This window comes from Ilyonectria robusta (assembly GCF_021365365.1).
Source record: "Ilyonectria robusta strain PMI_751 chromosome Unknown BGZ61scaffold_60, whole genome shotgun sequence".
In the NCBI taxonomy this organism is placed as follows: Eukaryota; Fungi; Ascomycota; class Sordariomycetes; order Hypocreales; family Nectriaceae; genus Ilyonectria; species Ilyonectria robusta.
Genome location: NW_025764494.1, coordinates 75,811 through 95,097, shown reverse-complemented (window position 1 = coordinate 95,097; position 19,287 = coordinate 75,811). Strand labels below are relative to the sequence as shown.

General features: G+C 51.1%; 7 protein-coding genes across 7 annotated transcripts; 3 read left to right on the top strand and 4 right to left on the bottom strand.

The window, feature by feature from the left end:
* Window positions 1-52: 52 nt before the first annotated feature.
* On the bottom strand, window positions 53-2,204 carry BGZ61DRAFT_510969 (S-adenosyl-L-methionine-dependent methyltransferase; the record flags this gene model as incomplete). Its single annotated transcript, XM_046252088.1, has 10 exons — window positions 1,878-2,204; window positions 1,787-1,819; window positions 1,620-1,710; window positions 1,515-1,556; window positions 1,307-1,461; window positions 1,216-1,253; window positions 1,026-1,163; window positions 554-973; window positions 476-503; window positions 53-142 (listed from the first exon to the last, which is right to left on the bottom strand). The coding sequence occupies exons 1-10, from the start codon at window positions 1,926-1,928 to the stop codon at window positions 53-55; spliced, it is 1,086 nt and encodes a 361-aa protein (XP_046094404.1). The 5' UTR covers window positions 1,929-2,204.
* Window positions 2,205-4,931: 2,727 nt separating this feature from the next.
* Window positions 4,932-6,698, top strand: BGZ61DRAFT_541377 (uncharacterized protein; the record flags this gene model as incomplete). The annotated part of the gene is made up of 1 exon (XM_046255039.1): window positions 4,932-6,698. One exon carries the CDS (start codon window positions 4,932-4,934, stop codon window positions 6,696-6,698), a length of 1,767 nt encoding a protein of 588 aa, XP_046094403.1.
* Window positions 6,699-7,922: 1,224 nt separating this feature from the next.
* Window positions 7,923-8,593, bottom strand: BGZ61DRAFT_486999 (uncharacterized protein; the record flags this gene model as incomplete). Its single annotated transcript, XM_046249921.1, has 2 exons — window positions 7,923-8,380; window positions 8,431-8,593. The coding sequence occupies 2 exons, from the start codon at window positions 8,591-8,593 to the stop codon at window positions 7,923-7,925; spliced, it is 621 nt and encodes a 206-aa protein (XP_046094402.1).
* An 827-nt stretch (window positions 8,594-9,420) lies between these two features.
* BGZ61DRAFT_486998 (uncharacterized protein) lies at window positions 9,421-10,406 on the bottom strand (the record flags this gene model as incomplete). The annotated part of the gene is made up of 3 exons (XM_046249920.1): window positions 9,421-9,723; window positions 9,933-10,171; window positions 10,220-10,406. 3 exons carry the CDS (start codon window positions 10,404-10,406, stop codon window positions 9,421-9,423), a joined length of 729 nt encoding a protein of 242 aa, XP_046094401.1.
* A 929-nt stretch (window positions 10,407-11,335) lies between these two features.
* On the top strand, window positions 11,336-12,265 carry BGZ61DRAFT_486997 (uncharacterized protein; the record flags this gene model as incomplete). The annotated part of the gene is made up of 3 exons (XM_046249919.1): window positions 11,336-11,653; window positions 11,698-12,012; window positions 12,056-12,265. 3 exons carry the CDS (start codon window positions 11,336-11,338, stop codon window positions 12,263-12,265), a joined length of 843 nt encoding a protein of 280 aa, XP_046094400.1.
* Window positions 12,266-12,616: 351 nt separating this feature from the next.
* Window positions 12,617-13,124, top strand: BGZ61DRAFT_467626 (uncharacterized protein; the record flags this gene model as incomplete). The annotated part of the gene is made up of 2 exons (XM_046247797.1): window positions 12,617-12,627; window positions 12,980-13,124. 2 exons carry the CDS (start codon window positions 12,617-12,619, stop codon window positions 13,122-13,124), a joined length of 156 nt encoding a protein of 51 aa, XP_046094399.1.
* A 1,531-nt stretch (window positions 13,125-14,655) lies between these two features.
* On the bottom strand, window positions 14,656-16,367 carry BGZ61DRAFT_467624 (P-loop containing nucleoside triphosphate hydrolase protein). The gene is made up of 2 exons (XM_046247796.1): window positions 16,101-16,367; window positions 14,656-16,050 (listed from the first exon to the last, which is right to left on the bottom strand). The coding sequence occupies exons 1-2, from the start codon at window positions 16,330-16,332 to the stop codon at window positions 14,750-14,752; spliced, it is 1,533 nt and encodes a 510-aa protein (XP_046094398.1). The 5' UTR covers window positions 16,333-16,367; the 3' UTR covers window positions 14,656-14,749.
* Window positions 16,368-19,287: the final 2,920 nt, after the last annotated feature.

Genomic DNA, 19,287 nt, shown 5'->3' with positions numbered 1-19,287 from the left:
GTAGGTCCGTTAGCGGAGTCGGTGGGATGCCAAGAAGAAGAGGGATTGCGAGCTACTTGGTATGGCTGCGTCGCACTGGTACGACCTGTGAAGCGCTGTGCATAAGAGCGACATCATTGGGAACTACGGCGACTCTCAATTCCTGATGCAGCTTCGCATGTTTGCTGAGGCAGTGTACGGTCAAGCTCCCGGGGGGACAAATGGGACGGCAATGAGCCAAATGATGGTCGCAATGGAGCAGGGCAGAGCAGGAGGCATGCACTCGCACATGATGGATATGTCACCAGCTATGTTTGGTCGACGTTGAGGAAGAGAGCGACGCGAGACTTTTTGGGAAGGTCGGTTGTCTACTGTCTGCTCGCTTTCGTATGGGGTTACGAGGCCCCAGTACCGCATGCGTATACCAAGCGGCTGCATATACGAGCTGCAGCCGTGTATATCGCCAGAGAAATCTATCCACCCGCAATTCCTAAACTTCAGGCTTCCTCCCGTAAACTGAACGGCTAACAGAGTATCAGCACATTGAGAACAAAAGCGGGGTGGCGGAGAATACATTGACCAGTAGGCATGGATTTTCGGATTGTTCAAATCCTTCCTGACGTCAACCAGGAAAACGCTAACCTCCTCAGGAGTCCAGCCAAGGCAGCTTGTAAACAAAGCCATTGAAAGCCCCTCAAGAAGGTCGTCTGTGTTCACGTTGCTCCACTCTCCAAGCTCCTTAAATCTTTTCTCCTTGGGCCAGCGATTTGTCGGCCATTTAAATGGCGTCTCCTTGACATCAACGAATCCAACCTCGGCCATAAGGTGTTTGAGTCGATCGGTCTCTATGAAAGGAGTTCCGTGCTCTTGGGCAGCTTTGGCTAGAAGAACACACCATTTCCGAAGAGCATGATCTTTGGTAAGAGTGTTGTCATCTGATTGCATAAATATATCGACGTCCTGGAGCTCAGCGTAGCCACCCGGCGTAAGATTTCTAGTCAAATCAGGAGTTGCCAACTTATTCACCAGACCATAAAACAACTCACTCAAAAATCTTACGTAAATACTCTGGCCAGTTCTTGACTGAGACGTTCATCATTCTGCTGTGAATATAGTCAAAAGGCTGAGAATAAGTCCAGTCCTCGTCGATGTCGTCGATCTCGAACTTTAGATTCGGGGGCACGCTGCTCGAGTTTGAGTCGTCATCCGTCTTTCATGTGGGAACTCATCTCATACAATTCCGGTTGGGTAGGAGACAGATCGACCCCTATCACCTACGCAGATTGTTAGCCTTAGTCGCTCTTTGCTCTGAGATACTTCCTCTCACCTCAGTCTCGGGATGTTCGTCAGCAAAGTCGATCGCCCAAATGCCTGTACCGGTACCCAGGTCGAGAACCCGGCCGGTCTTGAATTCGGGAAGGTTCGGCGGGGAGAGACCAAGCTTGTTGTCAAAAGTCAGGAGGAACAGATTGTGCTGCAAGTCTGAAAAGATCAAGTGTAAGAATTTTGGACAGTGGAGGAGCGTTCTATATTACCTAGTCTGTTGTTCTCTGTTTCGTCATTGGGCATATAGTATTCTACAGCAGGTAAAGGCTGTGAGTGCCAGAAATCTCATAAGGGACAAACGCATAGCAACCTACTTCCGTCCTTGTATGCGTGGTATGTTCTCCCGTTTTCGAACCGATAATTGAGAATGGAGCTGGCCACGCTAGCAGTTGATGACGCATTGTCCTATGTCGTTGGTTTGTATCAGCGATTGTGTTCTTTCACAGCACGTCAGGGTAGGCAAGATGTCATGCATACATACATCTCCAACTGCTGAGTCTCGATCGTCGTCAACCTCGATTGAGGGTCAGCTCATGTTCGTATCGTACAGAGTCGTGGAGAAGAGGATGTACATCAACGTGTATGACAGGGTCTGCACCGGGTGTGGCCATTTCGCCAAGCATGAAACAGCTTCAGGTGCGCGCTGAGGTCCTTCGTCGCTCAGTGGGTGTTGAGGTTGGAGGAGATTGCCCTGGGTTTTGTCCCTCAAGGATGGAGGGGTGTCGCATATCAGCCCTACCCCACTACAGCAGCTGCCTATCAGGCAGCCGCTACTGCCTAAACAGGCAATGCTTTCATTTGTGTATAAAGAGCTGCACGACTCAGTGCGTCCTGTCATTGAGTTCTTGCTCCTTAGATAATTCTCATCAATTGACTGGCACCATCAATGATCCCTGTGGAGCCAATTGTCTGACAAGGGGCGGTCGGATTTAATACCGCGGCCCCCCACCCTTTGTCACTCGAAGGAGCCAATGATGCTTCATTTAGGTGTGGCGTTGTTGTCTCTCCTCTCATCGGGAGGATGTGCTCCACCAACAGTCACACCAGGATCACGTATCCCAGCCAATCAAGTGTTCTGTTTCTATGGAGACTGCGGCCTTGGCCAACACACAACCACTGCGAAAAAAGTACCGACATGTGATGCACGCGAGTAGTGAGGTCTAACGATTTCCTCCCGCCAACAATGCTCTACCGTATGTAAGCTAGACGAGCATTGAGTTTGGAAAAGACAAATTCGCAGCGACACCACGCCGTCTTTCGTTTTCTGTTAGGTAGCCTGATTGAGAAGAGGGCGCTTCTTGGGTGGTGGGGAAACATGACTCCCTATCATCCTATATAGGGGACCTGTACTTCTATTTTAGTCGGCCAATCACATGTTGAGGCTGCCTTTTAATGGCCCCTAAAATGACCACCCCCGCATGAGCGCGAAAAGAACGACCCAGAAGACAAAACAAGGATGCCCACTCCCGCACGCGGCTCTTCATTACACACCTTTAGAATGCGTAGTACTGTACATACAGAGTCCAGAGCCTAAAGTTCGCGGCACTTTCTCTTCAGGACCGATTCTTTCGTTTACTCCTGCTTTGCTCACTTGACGGTTGAATTACCATACAAGGCAACCTCTGGAGCTATCTCCGCTTTGATGCCCCGAGGGAAATATTATCAAGGCAGTGGGACTCAACAGCCGTCCCCAACTTCTCCTGTTGTCGGTTGCTTTGCCTGCCTTCACAGATATCTGCGATAGAAACTGCGTCGTCACTGGGAGAGCTAGTCCTTGATCTGTCGAGTAGGTGCTCGTAGCCTCGCAGTCTCCTAGGTGCTATCACAGAGAATCACATCAGGATAGAATTTGAGATTCTTGACTCCAGAAAGAGGCTCAATGAATAGGCAAAGGATGTGGTTGTTGTCATCGCGAAGATCTCTATACCAGTACTGTTTTTTTCCTTGTAGCTGGTCATAGAGCCATTCTGTGGGCGTTCTCCCTTGAAACTCCGGAAATGGCGGCACGCCCATTTGGGCAAGGCGCCCTCGCCGCCCGCCACCCGCACAGTGTCACGTGACACACTCTTATATAAACGTTCCCCCTGCTACCCAACGTCCATCCATCCTCGTGAACTTTGTACTCTCGACTTCTGCCCCCTTCCATTGCTCCTCATTTCCGCCCTAACCTGAGTTTCATTTCTCTAAGCTGGCCGCGTCATCCACTCAATCGCATGGAACCGCCATCATCGCTCCAGAGCAACTTGGCAACGGCGTCGGCCGCATTTTTCTTTTCCCACCGATTCAAGACGACCGGTTGCATCGTATGAATGCTTTCCAAGAACTTCTTCCTTCCCCGCCTGGAAAACTTTTACGCCCGTATCAACCTTCCCTTCCCGCTCATGGCCTTCCGCTGTGTACTGACTAATACCTAAAGCCGCTGTTGAAGCCATCCTCCTGAGACGGATGGTCTGACGAGATGGTAGCCTCTCGTTGCGCTCCATTCTTCCAACTAGGTTGTTGGTCCTCGTGAGGCCTCCCACGGAGAGCGACCACTCGCGAAAATGCCGCAAAGGTTGACTGCGTCTGTGCGCAAGGCAGACTGAGGGCGATGCTCTGTCGACGTTCACTGGATGGGGCAGGGATGGCTGGCTCCCGCGGGCTGAAGCATGGCCCCTCTTTCCCCCTTGCTTCGCAATGGACCAGTGACCGACCTATCGCGAGCGGCGAGAACACATTGCATGACCAGGCATGATTCACCAGTACAGGGGCTGTGAACTGGCATCGTTCCGGAGACGCCTCTTCCATGGCCGGCGGCCCCTATTGCTGAGCCCCTTCGTCCCTCTGATTCGCCATGGGTGAGGCAAGAGCTGAGCGGTATGAAACGGAAGGAGCGTGGTGCATATACGAACGCATAGATGGGTAACGCAATGGCTTTTCGGGTTCTGCAGGATGGAGGCTGGGTGATGTTGCATAGGAGGAGGCTGCGGGGCGAAGCGAGGCGAGACGGAGCTCGTTCTACGCTTGGTCTCGGCCTTGGCCACCTCCTCACCCTCGGGTATTCGGGCGATGACCATGTGCTGCGGGTATCAGGAGCCTGGGTGACCGGAGAACTCGCGGGCCAGGGATGATCGGCATCTGCTTGGCCGAGCCAGACGACATTGTCAGAGTCAGGTGGGCGAGCAGAACCCGCCGGCTGTTTAGGATCCAGACCCCGCCCATCCAACACGAGAATACGATTCGTGCACGGAGACCACGAGCAACCAACAAGTGTGTCTCGGGGTTGACTCCGGAGTCACCGGGGACTTTACCTTGCCAATGAAAGAGTCGACTTCCTGGTAAGACATTAGGTGACGAGGCAGTGAGAGTCTTCTCTCCATGCAACTAACTGCGTTGGTCTGGCTCGGCAGTTGGCTGATTGGTAGAGATAACGGAGACGGGGATGCAGCGGCCTCCGTTCGAGCACCTCCTTTGTCTCGGATGCACGGGTGGTAGGGAGAAGCCGGGCAGCACATGGAGGCGGTAGGACGGCCATGATGTGCGGGCCAGCTCAAGTATTAAAGCTGGACAGTGCCCGCCTGCCTAACAACGCTATCCAAGCAAATCTCACCTCTTTTTACCACAACGGGAGCACGCGCAATCCGACCATGACACCAACCACCACCCTTGATGCCAGCCGGCTGAAGCAGCAGCAGGCGCATCCTTCTTCTCCTTCACCAGCGGAAACCTCATCCCCGTGTGAAGACAAAGACAACGGCCCGTCAACGTCTGAAGTCGGAGCTTCTAACGAGCCAATATGGATCCCCTCTGACGTCGACTCCGATTCGGAGGATGACGAGGACGACAGTCAAGATTTTGATGACTCGCGATCCGACGCCACGCTTCCATCGATCAACAGTCTTGCTGCACGGTCTCAGCCCAGGAACACCATCCATGCAGGTAAATCCTCAAAACCGTCTGCTCTCCAAAAAAGCACCGGAGGTCTAACAGCCGATCCAGACAGTCCCAGCAAGGCGTTTGATTACATCGGTGTTGTTTATGTCGACTTAACTACAGCCCGCACGATTGAGTCAGATGTTGTGACCAGCGTGATCCGTGGATCCCCAAGATCTTCATCGCACATCGCCGTAAACCCTCCAACTCCAGCACGGCCATCACAGACATCACAGACATCACAGACGCCCGATCCCGCGCATTCTACCCTGGATCAGGCTCCTTGTCAAGGTGATGATGCGGCTGCGAGCGGTACCCGTGCATGCTATGATGGCATTCCTGAGACCCCCTACGAATACCCTCAAAGACACCTATCTCAAGATACTCCTGAAGGGCAGGGCCTTGCTACTGTCGACGCAATGGAGCCAAGCGCCATTACAGGCGATGCTACGCACGCCGCAACACCAATTCCTTCATCACAGAGCACACCGGAATCCCCAACGCCAGCATGTGCGTCGCAGCCGTCCACCCCTGCGCCGCTTAACATGGACGATGCCTTGTGTCGAGGTGACGACACGTCTGTGAGCGCTGCTCCTTCACGCCACAACAGCATTCCTGGGACACGTGACGTGTCCCCTCAAAGACAATCATCGTTCGAAACGCCTCCAGGGCGGGACCACAGAACGAGCGGTCGTCGATCCGAAGACGCCGAGGCCCGTATATTGTCTGAGGGCGCACCTCAACCGTCATTAGGAGCCTGCGCATCCCCTTCTCAGCCACTGGGTCCGAAAATGCGCCGCCACGCCCATCGTCAGGCCATGCATAGACTAGTCCAAGACGACGATGATAGCAGCAGCGACGCGGGCAGCCAGTCCCAAGGAGGCGAATCCCATGTTGCGAATTTGCGGCGTGATAAGGACTATTGTCCCTCTCACACAGAAGCCGAAGAGATGAGCTTAGGCGACGAGTCTAACGGCGAAGACCAATGCCCACGCAAGCGCCGTAAGGTCTCGAGGTCTTCTGCCAGTTCGCCGCGCGATGCAGCAGCTAGTGTTGAGCGCCCTCGTCGGGGAAGACCGTCTTTGAGATCGAGATCTACGCGGTCATCCCAGGCAATGTCCGATGAGACCGAAGTCAGGGCGGTTCTCGCCAGGTTTGAGGAATGGCCGCTTGAGAATGCTTCGCTCAAGAGCATAACTGAGAACGGCAAAACCACTTTCCAGTTACAGTTCGATTGGACTGTTCGGGATGGAGTTGATTCACCCTCGACACAGACGACGGGCAAGGTCAAGCGAGCTTCAGCTCCAAGAATCAAGTACACCCCACAGGAAAATGACCTGCTTATTAAGTTGAAGGAGGGGAGGGAGATGATTGCGTGGCCCGAGATCCACAGGCGGTTTAGCGAAACCCATCCAGGGCGGTCTGTCGACAGTCTACAGGTGCATTACTCTACGAAACTGAAGGGTCGTACGAGACTCTAGGACTTTATTAGCGTTGGATGTCAAGTCTGCTCGGTGACTTGGTCGAGCCGTCGTTGGCTGGGAATCAGACGGGGGTTTGCAAGCTGGGTGTGAGGATTCATGAGAAGTTGAAGGATACCATGTTTTACATTTGAGCAGAGGAATAAGCGACTTGGGATCTCAAAGCCCTAGAGGTCATGATTTTGGTCACGGGCGTCATGGGCTACGCAAACAGGAGTAATTATCTTTCGTTAGCCTCATAATCAATCAACCTCTTTTTCCTATGACCATCGTCAATTTCGACCACCTTCTATTTTAAGCAGTGTCCGTATTTTCAGCCACCCTTGCTGTGTCCAGGAAGCTGTTTTTAACCGCCCTTAAGGCTACTTTCTCAAATCCGATGCGCCAACTTATTATAAGCAGAAATTTCGGAGCGAAAAAAGCAGTCTATTTTTAGCCAAAATCTCATATGAGGATTGTCGTACGAAGACGCTCGGAAAACCAACTAACTATACAGAGCATCTTACGTAATCAAGAGAATCTAGTAGTTAACTTAGTTACGAGAATCTATGAAAGTTTCTATTTTTGTCGAGATTTTCGTACGAAAACTTTCAAAAGAATATGCCAGTGAAATAGCCAAAATTTAAGTAGAGAGACGGATTACCTAAGAATGGCATGCTGCAGAGATATCATATGAGATTTAAGTAGAGAGATGGATTACCTAATAGCATGCTGCAGAGATATCATATGAGATTTAAGTAGAGAAATAGATTACCTAAAAATAGCACGCTGCAGAGATATCATATGAGATTTAAGTAGAGAGACGGAATACCTAAAAATAGCATGCTGCAGAGATTTCATATGAGATTTAAGAGACGGAATACCTATCTTGGAAAGAGCACTCACTGCAAAGAAATTATCTATTTTTAGCAAAATTCTCATACGAAAATTTTGGTACGAAGAGGCTCAGAAGATTCTCCAGATCTTATCTAATCAAGGTAGAAGATCCCGTACGAGAGGACTCACTGTATTATCTATTCTTAGTCCCACTTTCGTACGAAATCTTTCAAAGGAACTTTCTCAGTGGGTGAAGATTTCCATGTAAAGAAGGTTGAATTTCAGTGTCATTTGAGGTACATTATATGATAAAGGAATGACATGATGGTAGAATCTAACATAGTGCACCTAGCAAGGCGCGGACCTGAAGGGCAGAGGTCTCGGTTGCATAACTTCTAGTCAAGGCATCTAGTTCTTCTCGGACGGTTCTCCCTGGCTCGCATCTAACCGCCTCTGGTTCTGCTCTTCCAGAAGTCTCAGTTGTTCCTGGAAGAGCTCGAGCCCCCTCTGTATCCCTGGTGGAACTGGCCGCCCCGACGTAGTTCTTGAGCTGTTGCCATGTCTTTGCGACCTCTCTGGCTTCTTCTTTTGGATCTTTCCTGAACCTTGAGGTTCCCTGGCAGGTTGACTTGACTTCCTCGCATTGCGCCTCCCCCGAGGTTTCTGATTTGGGCCGGTGCCATGACTCGGCCCTTGAAGGGGCTTGGATTGGGGTCCCGAAGTAAAACCATCATAGTGTGTGGGACTGTTCATTTCAGGGTCTTCACCGTCTGGGAAAAGCTCAGGTCCCCGTCCTTTCTCGCTACAACTTTCACCCCTAGAAGACTGATGGTGACAGCGAGGGCCCCGATCACGCACGAGATGGTCTGCACTTTCAGTTAGAAGCTTTCTCGTAAATACCTAGTAGAGAGCCAACCTGGACTATCTCCATCGCCAGGAGCGACTCGATTTGGATCGGTGGGAGTGTTCGTCGGGAAATTAGTATTGTGCTTTTCGAGAGGCGTGTCTTTCAGGTGCATTTGCTCCCTCTCAGGGCGCTCATGTAGAGAGGGGCTGTCCCCTGGAATAGGGGAAGACATTGTTTGTAGGTATAAAACCCAGAAGGCGAAGTCTAGGATGCGATAGGATGGGAGGATCAAAAGCAATGGGGAGACGTCATGAATTTATGTTCTCCTGGGACGAGCTAAGCCCGTGAACAAAGCCCCCGAGTCAATCAGGGCGGCCTGCATGAAGAGAGCGTGTCACACATGTGATGTTGTGAACCTGGAAGGAGGCTGTCTCAGCCCGCATAGCCATCCCCGGCTAGGCAGCATAGAGATACAAAGACGGATATTCGCCCCATGCGGAAAGGATCCGGATATGACGATACCACTTGACAAAATGAGGTAGCGCCCGCAAGATGGTCGACCCTCCTCGCACGGCCATTTTGCTTTGCATCCCGAGTTCGTTGATGACGACATCCTCACCACTCGAGGTGCTGCTGAAGCCGGCCTGACATCCCTGGGCGTAAGTCAGCATCCACATATATCATCGACCCCTGAGCCAGCTGAACCAGCTGGAAGATCCTCCACCCCCATGATTCCTACCACACCTCGCTTGGCATGATGCCCTGACCCGTCGGTCTCTCCGTGCTGTTGGCCCGCCAGACCGGCACGACAAGAGTTAGTCTTGTGATCATTTATCTGTGCCTCAGCTGTGGCGGCCTCCTTTAACCATTCTGCCAGCCAAGGTTGGGAGCTGCTGATGGTAAGGTACACTCCCTACTCCACACCTCCCCAATATCCAGTTTACACCAACACCCCCAGGGCCACTGACTCCCCTCCCATCACATTCGACCTGCCCCCGGCCCCAACCGGCGCATCCTGAGACGTACTCCTCCTCAAAATGTGCCTCGTGTATGGGCGGATTAAACTAACGTCTGAGAGTTCTCGGGGCAGTGTACCACACTTTCTTCTTCGGCTTTCGACGCAGTTCCTTGAGTTACTTGGTTGGTGGAGAGGTGGTCTCGATGGCTGAGCCATCGACGCGAGTTGATAACGAGGCCCATGTCCCTTGACTCTTCTGGCTGCCACCCCTCGCTTAGCATGATCATACTGATGTTCTCCTCAGCCTCTCCATGACGTGATCTGACTGATTTGTTGAGGCATAATTCCTGATTCTCAAGTCTGCCTTGCCTATACTTGCGGAGGTGCAGCGAGTGATACCAACTCTAGACAATAAGTCAAACACACATAGGGGGAGGGGATCCAGCCATCTAGTAGCATGAGTCAAGTGAGGCAACCTGGCCAGCTTGTTAGACAAAACATGCCAAGGCATCCTCACAAAAGTACTCTATTTATCTGTTGCAAGGATCTCTTTCAAGTCTTCTAGAATATGTGGAAAGCTATGCCCGAACTCCGACGGAACCTTAACGCAAACCTTGACGATGAGATCATCAGAGTTGCTGACAGTAGTGTACTTCAAATCCCATCCCTTGCCGCGCATTGGATCCTTAATGCGATTGATTGAGCGAAAGGAGGTGTCAAAGGAAATCTTGTACTTCTCCTCTCGAACAAGCCTCTCTTTCCGCATGATTTTCCACGGCCCTTCGACAAAGGAGCTCGCCTTCCATGGTGTAGGTAGCGAGTCTCTGAAGTGCGTTTCTTTCAAACGCTTTACTGCTAAATAAATTAGATTTATCACTACAGATGAAAGGGCTCTCGTACCTGCTTGTCGCTCTTCACCTTCTATTCGCCTCTTTCTTGTGTCCGATGCTTCGTTGGAAGCATCCGCGTCTTCTGTTTGCCGAATGCCAGGAAGAATTTTGGTTGCCAATTCCTCACCGATGAATGACTCCCCCAAGACTTGGTCGGAAGCAGGCAGGGCGGCAATAAGACTCTGCGGAACGCTCATGATATCGGTCATACGAACGTGTGACAGGTTTGAGAGATGGATGTTGAGGGACTGGGACAACTGGAAAATTCGTGGGCTTTATAGTTGCACTCAAGATTGCCAATGCAGCGAGCCAAGGATGACAGCTGCTGATGGTAAGGCATACTCTCTATTCCACGCCTTCCTCGATATTCCCTTAGCAGTGAAGCCTGCCCAGTATGCAGTACCAACACTCACCCTCCCCCTTGGCGACACACAGCGCAACCACTATGCAAGGTAAAAGGGGCTGTGACTCTGGTCTTTCAGGGATCATGCTATAATGGAGGCGTCTCCCCTCGGCATGCTCGTGGCCGCTCTTCAATGTCTCAGCCAACAGATACCATGGCACTACCCCGGAGGAGTGCCCTATAACGATCTTAGCGGCCATGCGCGACTGACAGGTGATCATGCAGGATTGTTGAAGGACTATGGATCCGCTGACGGCTGAGTTCTGTGTGACTGTCCGAATGCTCCCCGAAAAGGCCACGTACTTGGTGTGTGGCTCCCTGATGATCTTCCCCCAACGCTAAATCTCATCACAGATAGCGAGAACGACTTGCATGATTCGTGGTCCCAATTAACCTTGACGCGAGAGGGGTCTGTCTAGTGGAATGGGCGTGACATGCATAGACGAGAACTACCCAATGGTGCAACATGGGCCTACGGAATATGATAACAGAGGCTATTGACCTCGGTAAATGCCGCAAGATCACATCTTCACCAGTGTGCATCACGATACACTTCCCACGCAAGGATCAATGAAACCTGGGTGTAGGCTTAAAGGGGGCGTTGCCGAAAATAGAAGGACATACACCCAGGTTGATCTCTATTTATATGTCTGATACTCCCCAACTGTTCTGTCTTCGCGATTGGAAACTGGCTGTATGATTATGATTTTAACTTTTATCACAATGAGTCTCACAAATTTCGTATCGACCGCGTTGACCACGGCATTCGGCCTCAGTGCCGCAGCGAATTTATCAACATCTGTCAAGGCCAGCCTGTGGTATCTAAACATTCAACGAAACCACCGAGAGACAAGCTCAGTATCTGTGGTTCCTCCATCATTATCTACAAGGCACCCTCGTACATTCACAGCGGTGGTGATTACACACTGTGTGATTGCTACCGGATCCTCACTTACATTTGCGGTTCTGATGCAAAAACATGGAGATCCCTGGTCGACGTACCTGAGCTCTTCTATAATTGTCTCTAGCATGATCAGCGAAGTGAGTGCATATCCTAGCTTTGGTGTAATTCTAACGATCGAAAGTGCTTGCGTGTTGGTGGTTCTTGGAGCCGAGGACAAATTGCATTCGCTCCGTGGCCCCTCGCATTCCTTCTGGCAACCACTGGGGTGCTATTTATCGTCAGCACCGTCATGGCTTCCCAGAGCGCAGTGTTCAATGAACTCTCGTCGGCATCCGCTGTTATTTTCCGGTGCTGGATGGTGCTAGAATGGATGCTCATTGCATCGAGCATCTCAGGCCAGTTTACGAAAATCAAGATCATCATATTGATTGAGACCTTGGCGATGATAGCCAGCGCTATGGCTTTCAGAACAGAGTCAGCGACAAGCAGGCGCATTGTACGTACTGAGCTTCTAGCCGAGACTAAACTTACACTGGTAGATTCTTTCGAATGTTTTTGGAGCCCACGACTTTCTCGTGTGCCTTATACCGGTTGTTGAAAAGTTATGGACGAAGAGTTTCAGACGGGAGCCCAACCCTAACCTGCTACCACGGCTCTGGCAAATGACAAGGCCTAGAGCATCTTCACCAGGGGCATCGAGCCAGATTCAACTTCGGAACATGTCCGTCACAAGCGAGTCAGAGGCGTAATGAAGCACGCAGTCGCAAATGATATTGGGAAGGATCAGCATAGCTTTAAAATTTGTGGGCTAGCAAGGGTAAAGGGGTTTGACGCCAAAGTATGCTGGGATTGTGGGAGGGAAGTTATCTGATAGCCAAATAAGACCTTCAACTCTTTGGAAAGACACGCCTCAGTGACCATAACCGCGTCATGATCTGGCTTGAGGATGGGATGCCAGCGCCGCCCAGAGGCGCCTACGTCGGTAATCCGCGTCACGGAAATCGACGTCGTTGTGCCGTCGCCCAGGGGGGCCTCGCAAGATGGGCGGACTACTTGCTCAATACTATCCAAACTCATTGGTCTTCCTCCTGCTCGTCGCCATGTTGTGCAAGCACCTCGAACAGCTGCGCCCTCTGGGCCTCGGAGTTGGTCCGCCAGTCCCCCAGCCGTCTGGAGTACTTAAACCCCTCCCTGCCCCCTCTCCTCCTCTCCTCCTTTCTCGTCCTCGTCCATCAATCCTCGCTCGCTTCGACCTCGCCCGACCATCTTGCCACCCGACCAGCCTGTCACCCGACCGAGCGACCCTCGACAAGCAACGACCGACCACCCACCACTCACCCTAGCCAGCAGCACCACCACCGCCATGGCCTCTCAACGCCAGGTACGCACCGTTGTGACTTGGAGAGCCTGGTGCTGACGGTCTCAGCTTGACCATGTCGACCTCGAAAGTGGATGGCTTCAAGTCTCCAACGAAAACGACCAGCTCCGACCTTACATCACCACCATCGTCCAAGCCAACGCATCAGTCCTTCCGCCTCGACGTCTCACCTGCTTTCACTTTTCCAACGACCTCCTGGGAAAGCTCGCGAAGCGCGCCGATGCCGTTAACGCCTTTCTCGCCTACTCGAGAGGCCAACTTGCCCTCGCACCCTGCACCAACTGTCACGAGAGCGTTCCCATCACTTTATCTGGAACCCCTCCGACGATTGGTCACCATCCGCTTGTCATGGAGACGGTTACACACATTAAGCGAGGCAAGCTCCATGTCAAATCAGGATCGGCCGTCAGTTTCTTCGTCTATTCTAAGCCCCCTGGCGAAGCCAACAGATTCGCGTTCGCAGGCAGGTCACCACTCAATTTCAAATCCAGAATACGGAGGCTGTACTTGCAGTTTGGAAGGTCACGACGTGTGGGACAAACGAAGAGCGTGAGAAGGCTCTTAGCGAGGGTGAGTTCGGGCCAGAGCTTGTAACTCGAACGGCCGAGGGCGCTTAGCACAATCGACTTCTAATTCAGGGAACCCTCAGCAAACACCTAAATATCTACCTACTCAACTAATCTCTAATCCCTCAGCGGACGAGTCATCAGTGCTTCCCAAGTGCGGGCCCTTTCCCTGCTCCTGGAATGTTGCTGGCGTTCTTCTAATAGCCAGAGGATAAGCTCTCTCCTACAATACAATTAGCTAGCAGGAAAATGCCATGAGTATGCGCCCTTACAATCTCAATAAGAGGAGTTGGGAATGAAGGGTCCTTAGAGGAGTTGTAATCATAATACTGATGGTTTCGGCGCACCATAATATAGAAATCAGCGCCATAGCGGCCGCTTAGTTGATCACATCTTCTCATCAGTCGCTGAACTGCCCGAGTGAAATTCTCCTTCGTCCTATCCCGCTTTTTAGATGAAAGGGCCAACTCGAGCACCATTGCACTCGGAGATACAGCAAACGCGGTACTTAGGTGGAAAAGCAGTTCTGCTTGTCATGCGCCATAAATGGCGGATCGAGGTACTATTATTAGATTTTGATTTGGGGGTGCTAATTCTGGCCTGGCATGAATGGGTTGGTGGCCGTTTTCGGCTCCTTATGAAACGGTCCCGGAAGAAGGATCCAAATCCTATTTTTAGACTCAATCGGTCTCAGTAACTGCATTGCCTCCAGTCCCTAAAATAGTCCGCGCAGCAAGCATGCAAAATCCTAATACGTAGCCTACCTTGCAACCCTAACAGGTACCAATTTCAGTCACAGGAGGACCCAGCAACAGGCCATAGGACCAAAAATAGGCCTCACTCAAAAATAGAAAGGCGGCCAGACCTACGCTCTAGATGTATTCAGCTTCATCCAAGATTCAGGCCCATTCGAAGGTCATGGTCAGATCTCGGCCCTAAATTGGTCTTAGAAAGGCGGCCAGCCGAAACTATCGACAAAACCTCACTTAGGAAATTTCGCTAGAGGGGTCTACTCGAGGACCTCGAAAAATCCCAGCTGGTGAGCAGCGGAAGTCCAAAACAGAAGGGAATCATCAAATTAGGCGGTTTGAATGAGAGTAAATGTTCAATAGATATCTGCGTTTGGATGTTGACAAATATTTCTTCCGAGCATGGAATAGGTGGTTTGGCAGAACAGAATGACAGGTTGTTATCACGTGAAAACAAATACATTGACTGTCTGATCTCCTGAACTCAGCCCGGGCGATATTGGCTAATTACATGTGCTACATATGGTAAGGAATGATTCTTTAGCCCCAAAACTTCAAAAACTTCAAAAACCAAAGGAGATGTTGCTCATGGTTGGCGGACGCTTTATCCCTTCTAGACATACCATCATCACCAGAGCCAGCCCCTTTGCTCCTCTTTTCTTGCAAAGTACGCGCTACCCAGTCTTCCACATTCTCCAAAGCGCAGCTGGGAGAGTCCCTATACTGTACGAGGAAGGACAATATTTCGGCCGGGCTGAACTCGTGCTCTGGCACCTTAGCGGCAAATTCATCCGCAAATCGTTCAACCATCAATTGATCTTTAGTTCGCCTCTCTGTGTTCGATCCAAATTCGTCTGGCTGCTCAAACACGAGGTAGTATATTTGAGTGGATAAGTCCCTGTCGACCAGTTGGAACTTGACCTCCCTGTCAACACGCCCAGGTCGAATAAGCGCGTCATCTAACTTCTCGATATGGTTCGTTGTCATGATGAGCAGCCGACCTTCTTGGGACGCCACACCATCGATAGCATTAAGCAATCCCGACAGCGTCACTGACTTCGTGTCCGCGGGTTTTCCCCTTTCACTGGCATTCTCACCACCAGCGTCGCGAGAATGTGCCGCACCAGCGGCATCGATATCCTCTAGCAAGACGACGCATTGTGGAGGGAGCTGGGCGAACAGGTCCTCAAGCGTTTGGTCGCTGACGGTCGATACGCTGACGGCGTAGATATCTAGACCAAAGCGACCAGCCAAGGACAAACTCAAGCTAGACTTTCCAGTTCCAGGAGGACCGTGCAACAGGTAGCCTCGTCGATAAGGCATGGATCGCGTAGAGTACCATCGTCGAGTTCGCAGATTAAGGAAATCCTCAACGTCTTTGATGAATGATTGCTTTTGCGCGTCACCTAGGATGACGGTCGACAGCGGTCTGGCATCTACCGCTGTCGCTCGCTCCCAGCGGTCGTTGCGGTGTTTAAAAACAGCCGTCTTGTTCTTGATGAGATGAAGATATTCATCTCGACACTCGATCAAGAAATTCTTCAATGGCGTGGAAGATCGGCCCAGGCACGTAATGGAGATTTCTTCCTCCTTATGAAAGCCGACATCCCTCAGCGAGGTCCGATATGAGAGGAAGGTGTTATCGTAACGGAAGATGAAGCTGCCATACCAAGGCGAGAAGCTGAGCGCTTTCTTGGCCTCGCCTGTATGACCTTCCCGGCCTCTTTGCTTCTTGACTCGTGCAATGGAGGACCGAGCGGCGTTATCAAGACTTCGAGAGGAGATCCGCTCCAGAACCATGTTGTACGTTTCGTCAGAGCGCTGCACATACACGGTGGATGCTTATAATACGTTAGGATGAGCTGTTGTGGGTTGAAGTGGAATGACTGACTAAAATGGTCTTTGAGAAATACCCTCAACTTATGGGTATAGGTACCGAAGAAGGCAAGTAACCCAAAAAGGCACATCAAGTGAGCATAGCTGCTAAGGTCTCCAGCTAGAAGCTGTTGAATGGTGCTTGAAATGTGGGAGAACCCCGGGAAGAAGATGTCCAAGATGGACATTTGTTGGAATGGGGTCTCTTGGACGAGAGGAGGGCTAGTGTTGCTGGATGGTGTCATCATTGGGAGCTTCCTGATGGTAAAGGAAGGCAGTCCAAAGTTCAATGTGGAAATTTGAATTAGAGGGTAAAGCAAGAGATCGAGAGGCAATGTTGGGGCTGAAGGTTGAATGTGAGGGTGAGTGAATATGTCTTTCCTTCGAGGAGAGTACATGACATTCTTATACTTATCAACGGCCCAGCTTCAGATCACCTTTGGACTGCACAGCGTGCTGAACAGAGCAATGTTTAACATAACCCCAGTTAAACCATCCACACTCCATCCGGCGAGCTGATGGACAGGCATTCAGACCGGGCTGTTCTGCATCAGGCCGAGTTCGACTACCCCCCACACGGAGGCGTTGCCGATGGTTACGCAACCCGTATCATGCATGTTCATAGCACGCATACACGCTAGTGACTGTTTGCTACCAACACGGATGATCATCACGGCTCTCCAGCATGCATATTCACTGTTCTACGTGTCTCCAATCATCAGAGATGGGCACCGGGCCGCGACGCATGGGTCTGCGCGCGCAAAGTGATACCGGCCATGTCTTGCATTAGACTTGATGTTAGGTCACTCCCGGATGGGTTTTCCGGGTGCCTCTCATGTGCCGTGCCATGTATCTTTCTGCGGACAAGAACAATTTACATGCCATAGTAGGAATACCCACGGTTTGATAATAGAGGCCAGTTCCAAGGAGGAAGTCAGAGTAGCTTGTAGCCGGAGGTACGTATACGAGGGGCATCTCCCATTTTATATTAGAGGCAACATCTTCGGGCCGTACCCCTGACCCTGGAAATTGATCACAGTGGCACCATCAGGAAGTAGGATGGAGTTATGGATTAGATAATGCAGCCACTGCCTATATAACCTTGCACCGTTTCGTACGTGTCGAAGGTCCTGCTAGTGAAGATACAGAGTCTACGTCTCCACCCCCCCTCACTTCCGCCTCCATTCACAACGGTCGTCGGCTTCTCTTGGTCACCCACGGGGGGCTTGGGTGGGGTTGGATCATCTTTTCGTGGTTGCTCTCGGACATTTCGAGTTGCCAAGGTGTCTATCTGGTCAGGGGCTACTCTGTGAAGGAGGAACCCAAAACTTACTCGTTTATATTTGTTTACAATAGATCATGAGATTGATTCAGGATCAGGACATGCACTGCCAAATAACTTGCCAGTGAGCCTTCCTTTATAACACTCAATGTGCTCCAACCCTAACCACAGACGCGGCCTGCTTGCTTAGCCTGGAATTTCAGTTCGTTTATGCAAGTGATCAGAGGCGTCCCCACGACAAGCCGTCAGGACTACAGGGCAGTGTTGGCCAATGTGACATGCGCTTTACCTGAGACTACCAACCTGATCGGCAAAGTGGTCGCGTGCGTCTGTCCAATTGGGACATAGATTCCATTCCCCAACCCCTACCGCACGCTATTGACAGCCCATGCATTAGCATGATTTACGGTCAGAGTCGATCACTATCCCGGTGAGGTTGTTGGTCGACACTCACCGATGGTATGTAATTTAATGGACCGCAACTCTGCAAGCCACCGGAACTAAACTCATGCAACCAGATGTGGCTCACTGGTTCTCTTCCGAGCTGAGACCCTCTATCCACACCATGCACACCCATGGTCTACTCATCTTCATCCATTGGGGGCGACCATAGGCCGGCGTGAAGTCGACCACCCTCCATTACCGATCATCTCTGGAAACTGCTGACGAATGCTCAATGATGTATCACTGATGAATGACTCTGATTCCATCGTAGGCTCTATTTAACATTGGGATTCCAGTGGACCAGATATAATGCTATTCGAGGAACCATCAAACTCATTGGAGGTTCAAAGTTTATGTACATCCAGTCTACGTAACTCCTGGGGGTTGTTATCTCCAACACAGGCGTGAATCTGCGGATTGGCGATGACACAGCCGCCCCTAGACTAAAGCTGAAGCTGTCGAACCCCCCGAATAAGATCCAAATGACACTGCATGATGCTCCAGTTCAGTTTATTTCCATTTCAGCTGCTCCATTGTTCAGCAGCTGGGTTCAATTGGTTACATCCTCAGTCTTGGCAGATCGGCTCTGCACCATGGTGAAGCACGTACAGTTGACAACACCCGAGCCTAGGCTGACTAGGTTATTAGCGCACTCACCAAACTGGCGATAAGAAGCTTTGAGGTACTGAAGAACGCCAGGAACGCCAGGAACGCCAGGATCGCCAGGAACGCCAGGATCGCCAAAATCGCCAGGACCGCCAGGACCGCCAGGACCGCCAGGACCGCCAAAATCACCGGAATCGCCAAAATCGCCAAAATCGCCGGGACCGCCAGGACCGCCAAAATCACCGGAATCGCCAAAATCGCCAGGATCGCCAAAATCGCCAGGATCGCCAAAATCGCCAAAATCGCCAAGATCGCCAAAATCGCCAGGACCGCCAGGACCGCCAGGACCGCCAAAATCACCGGAATCGCCAAAATCGCTAGAAACGCTGTCACCTGGGAAGCTGGAGAAATCCCGACTCAGTATCCCAAGGGTGTGAGTAGGCTTGATGCTGACTAGCAATGATTAGAAACAGATTTCTAACTGTTGATGTTGCTAGATACAAGACCGCTAGAGCAAAGCGTGATCCCAATATAGTATATTCCAATACGCTCGTTGAGACCCTCTGCAAAACCATGCACAAAAGAACCACGTTCATGTCTTGGCCAACCTTGCAGCATGATGCTAATTCAATTCAGATATGATCCTCCAAACTAGCTTATATTCCCCATATTGCGTGCAACCTCCTTACGAGTCCTTCTTTTTCCCACACTTCGTGCAAATCGTGTTTTCTTTTGTAATGCCATCATCGCATTGAGGGCAGGCTCCATCCGACATTGTAGATATTCGAGATCTATGATTGTTAGCCGGGTATCGAAAACAGTTTCTTTATATGACGTACCGGACTCAATCGTCCTCTTCATTAATTATTGT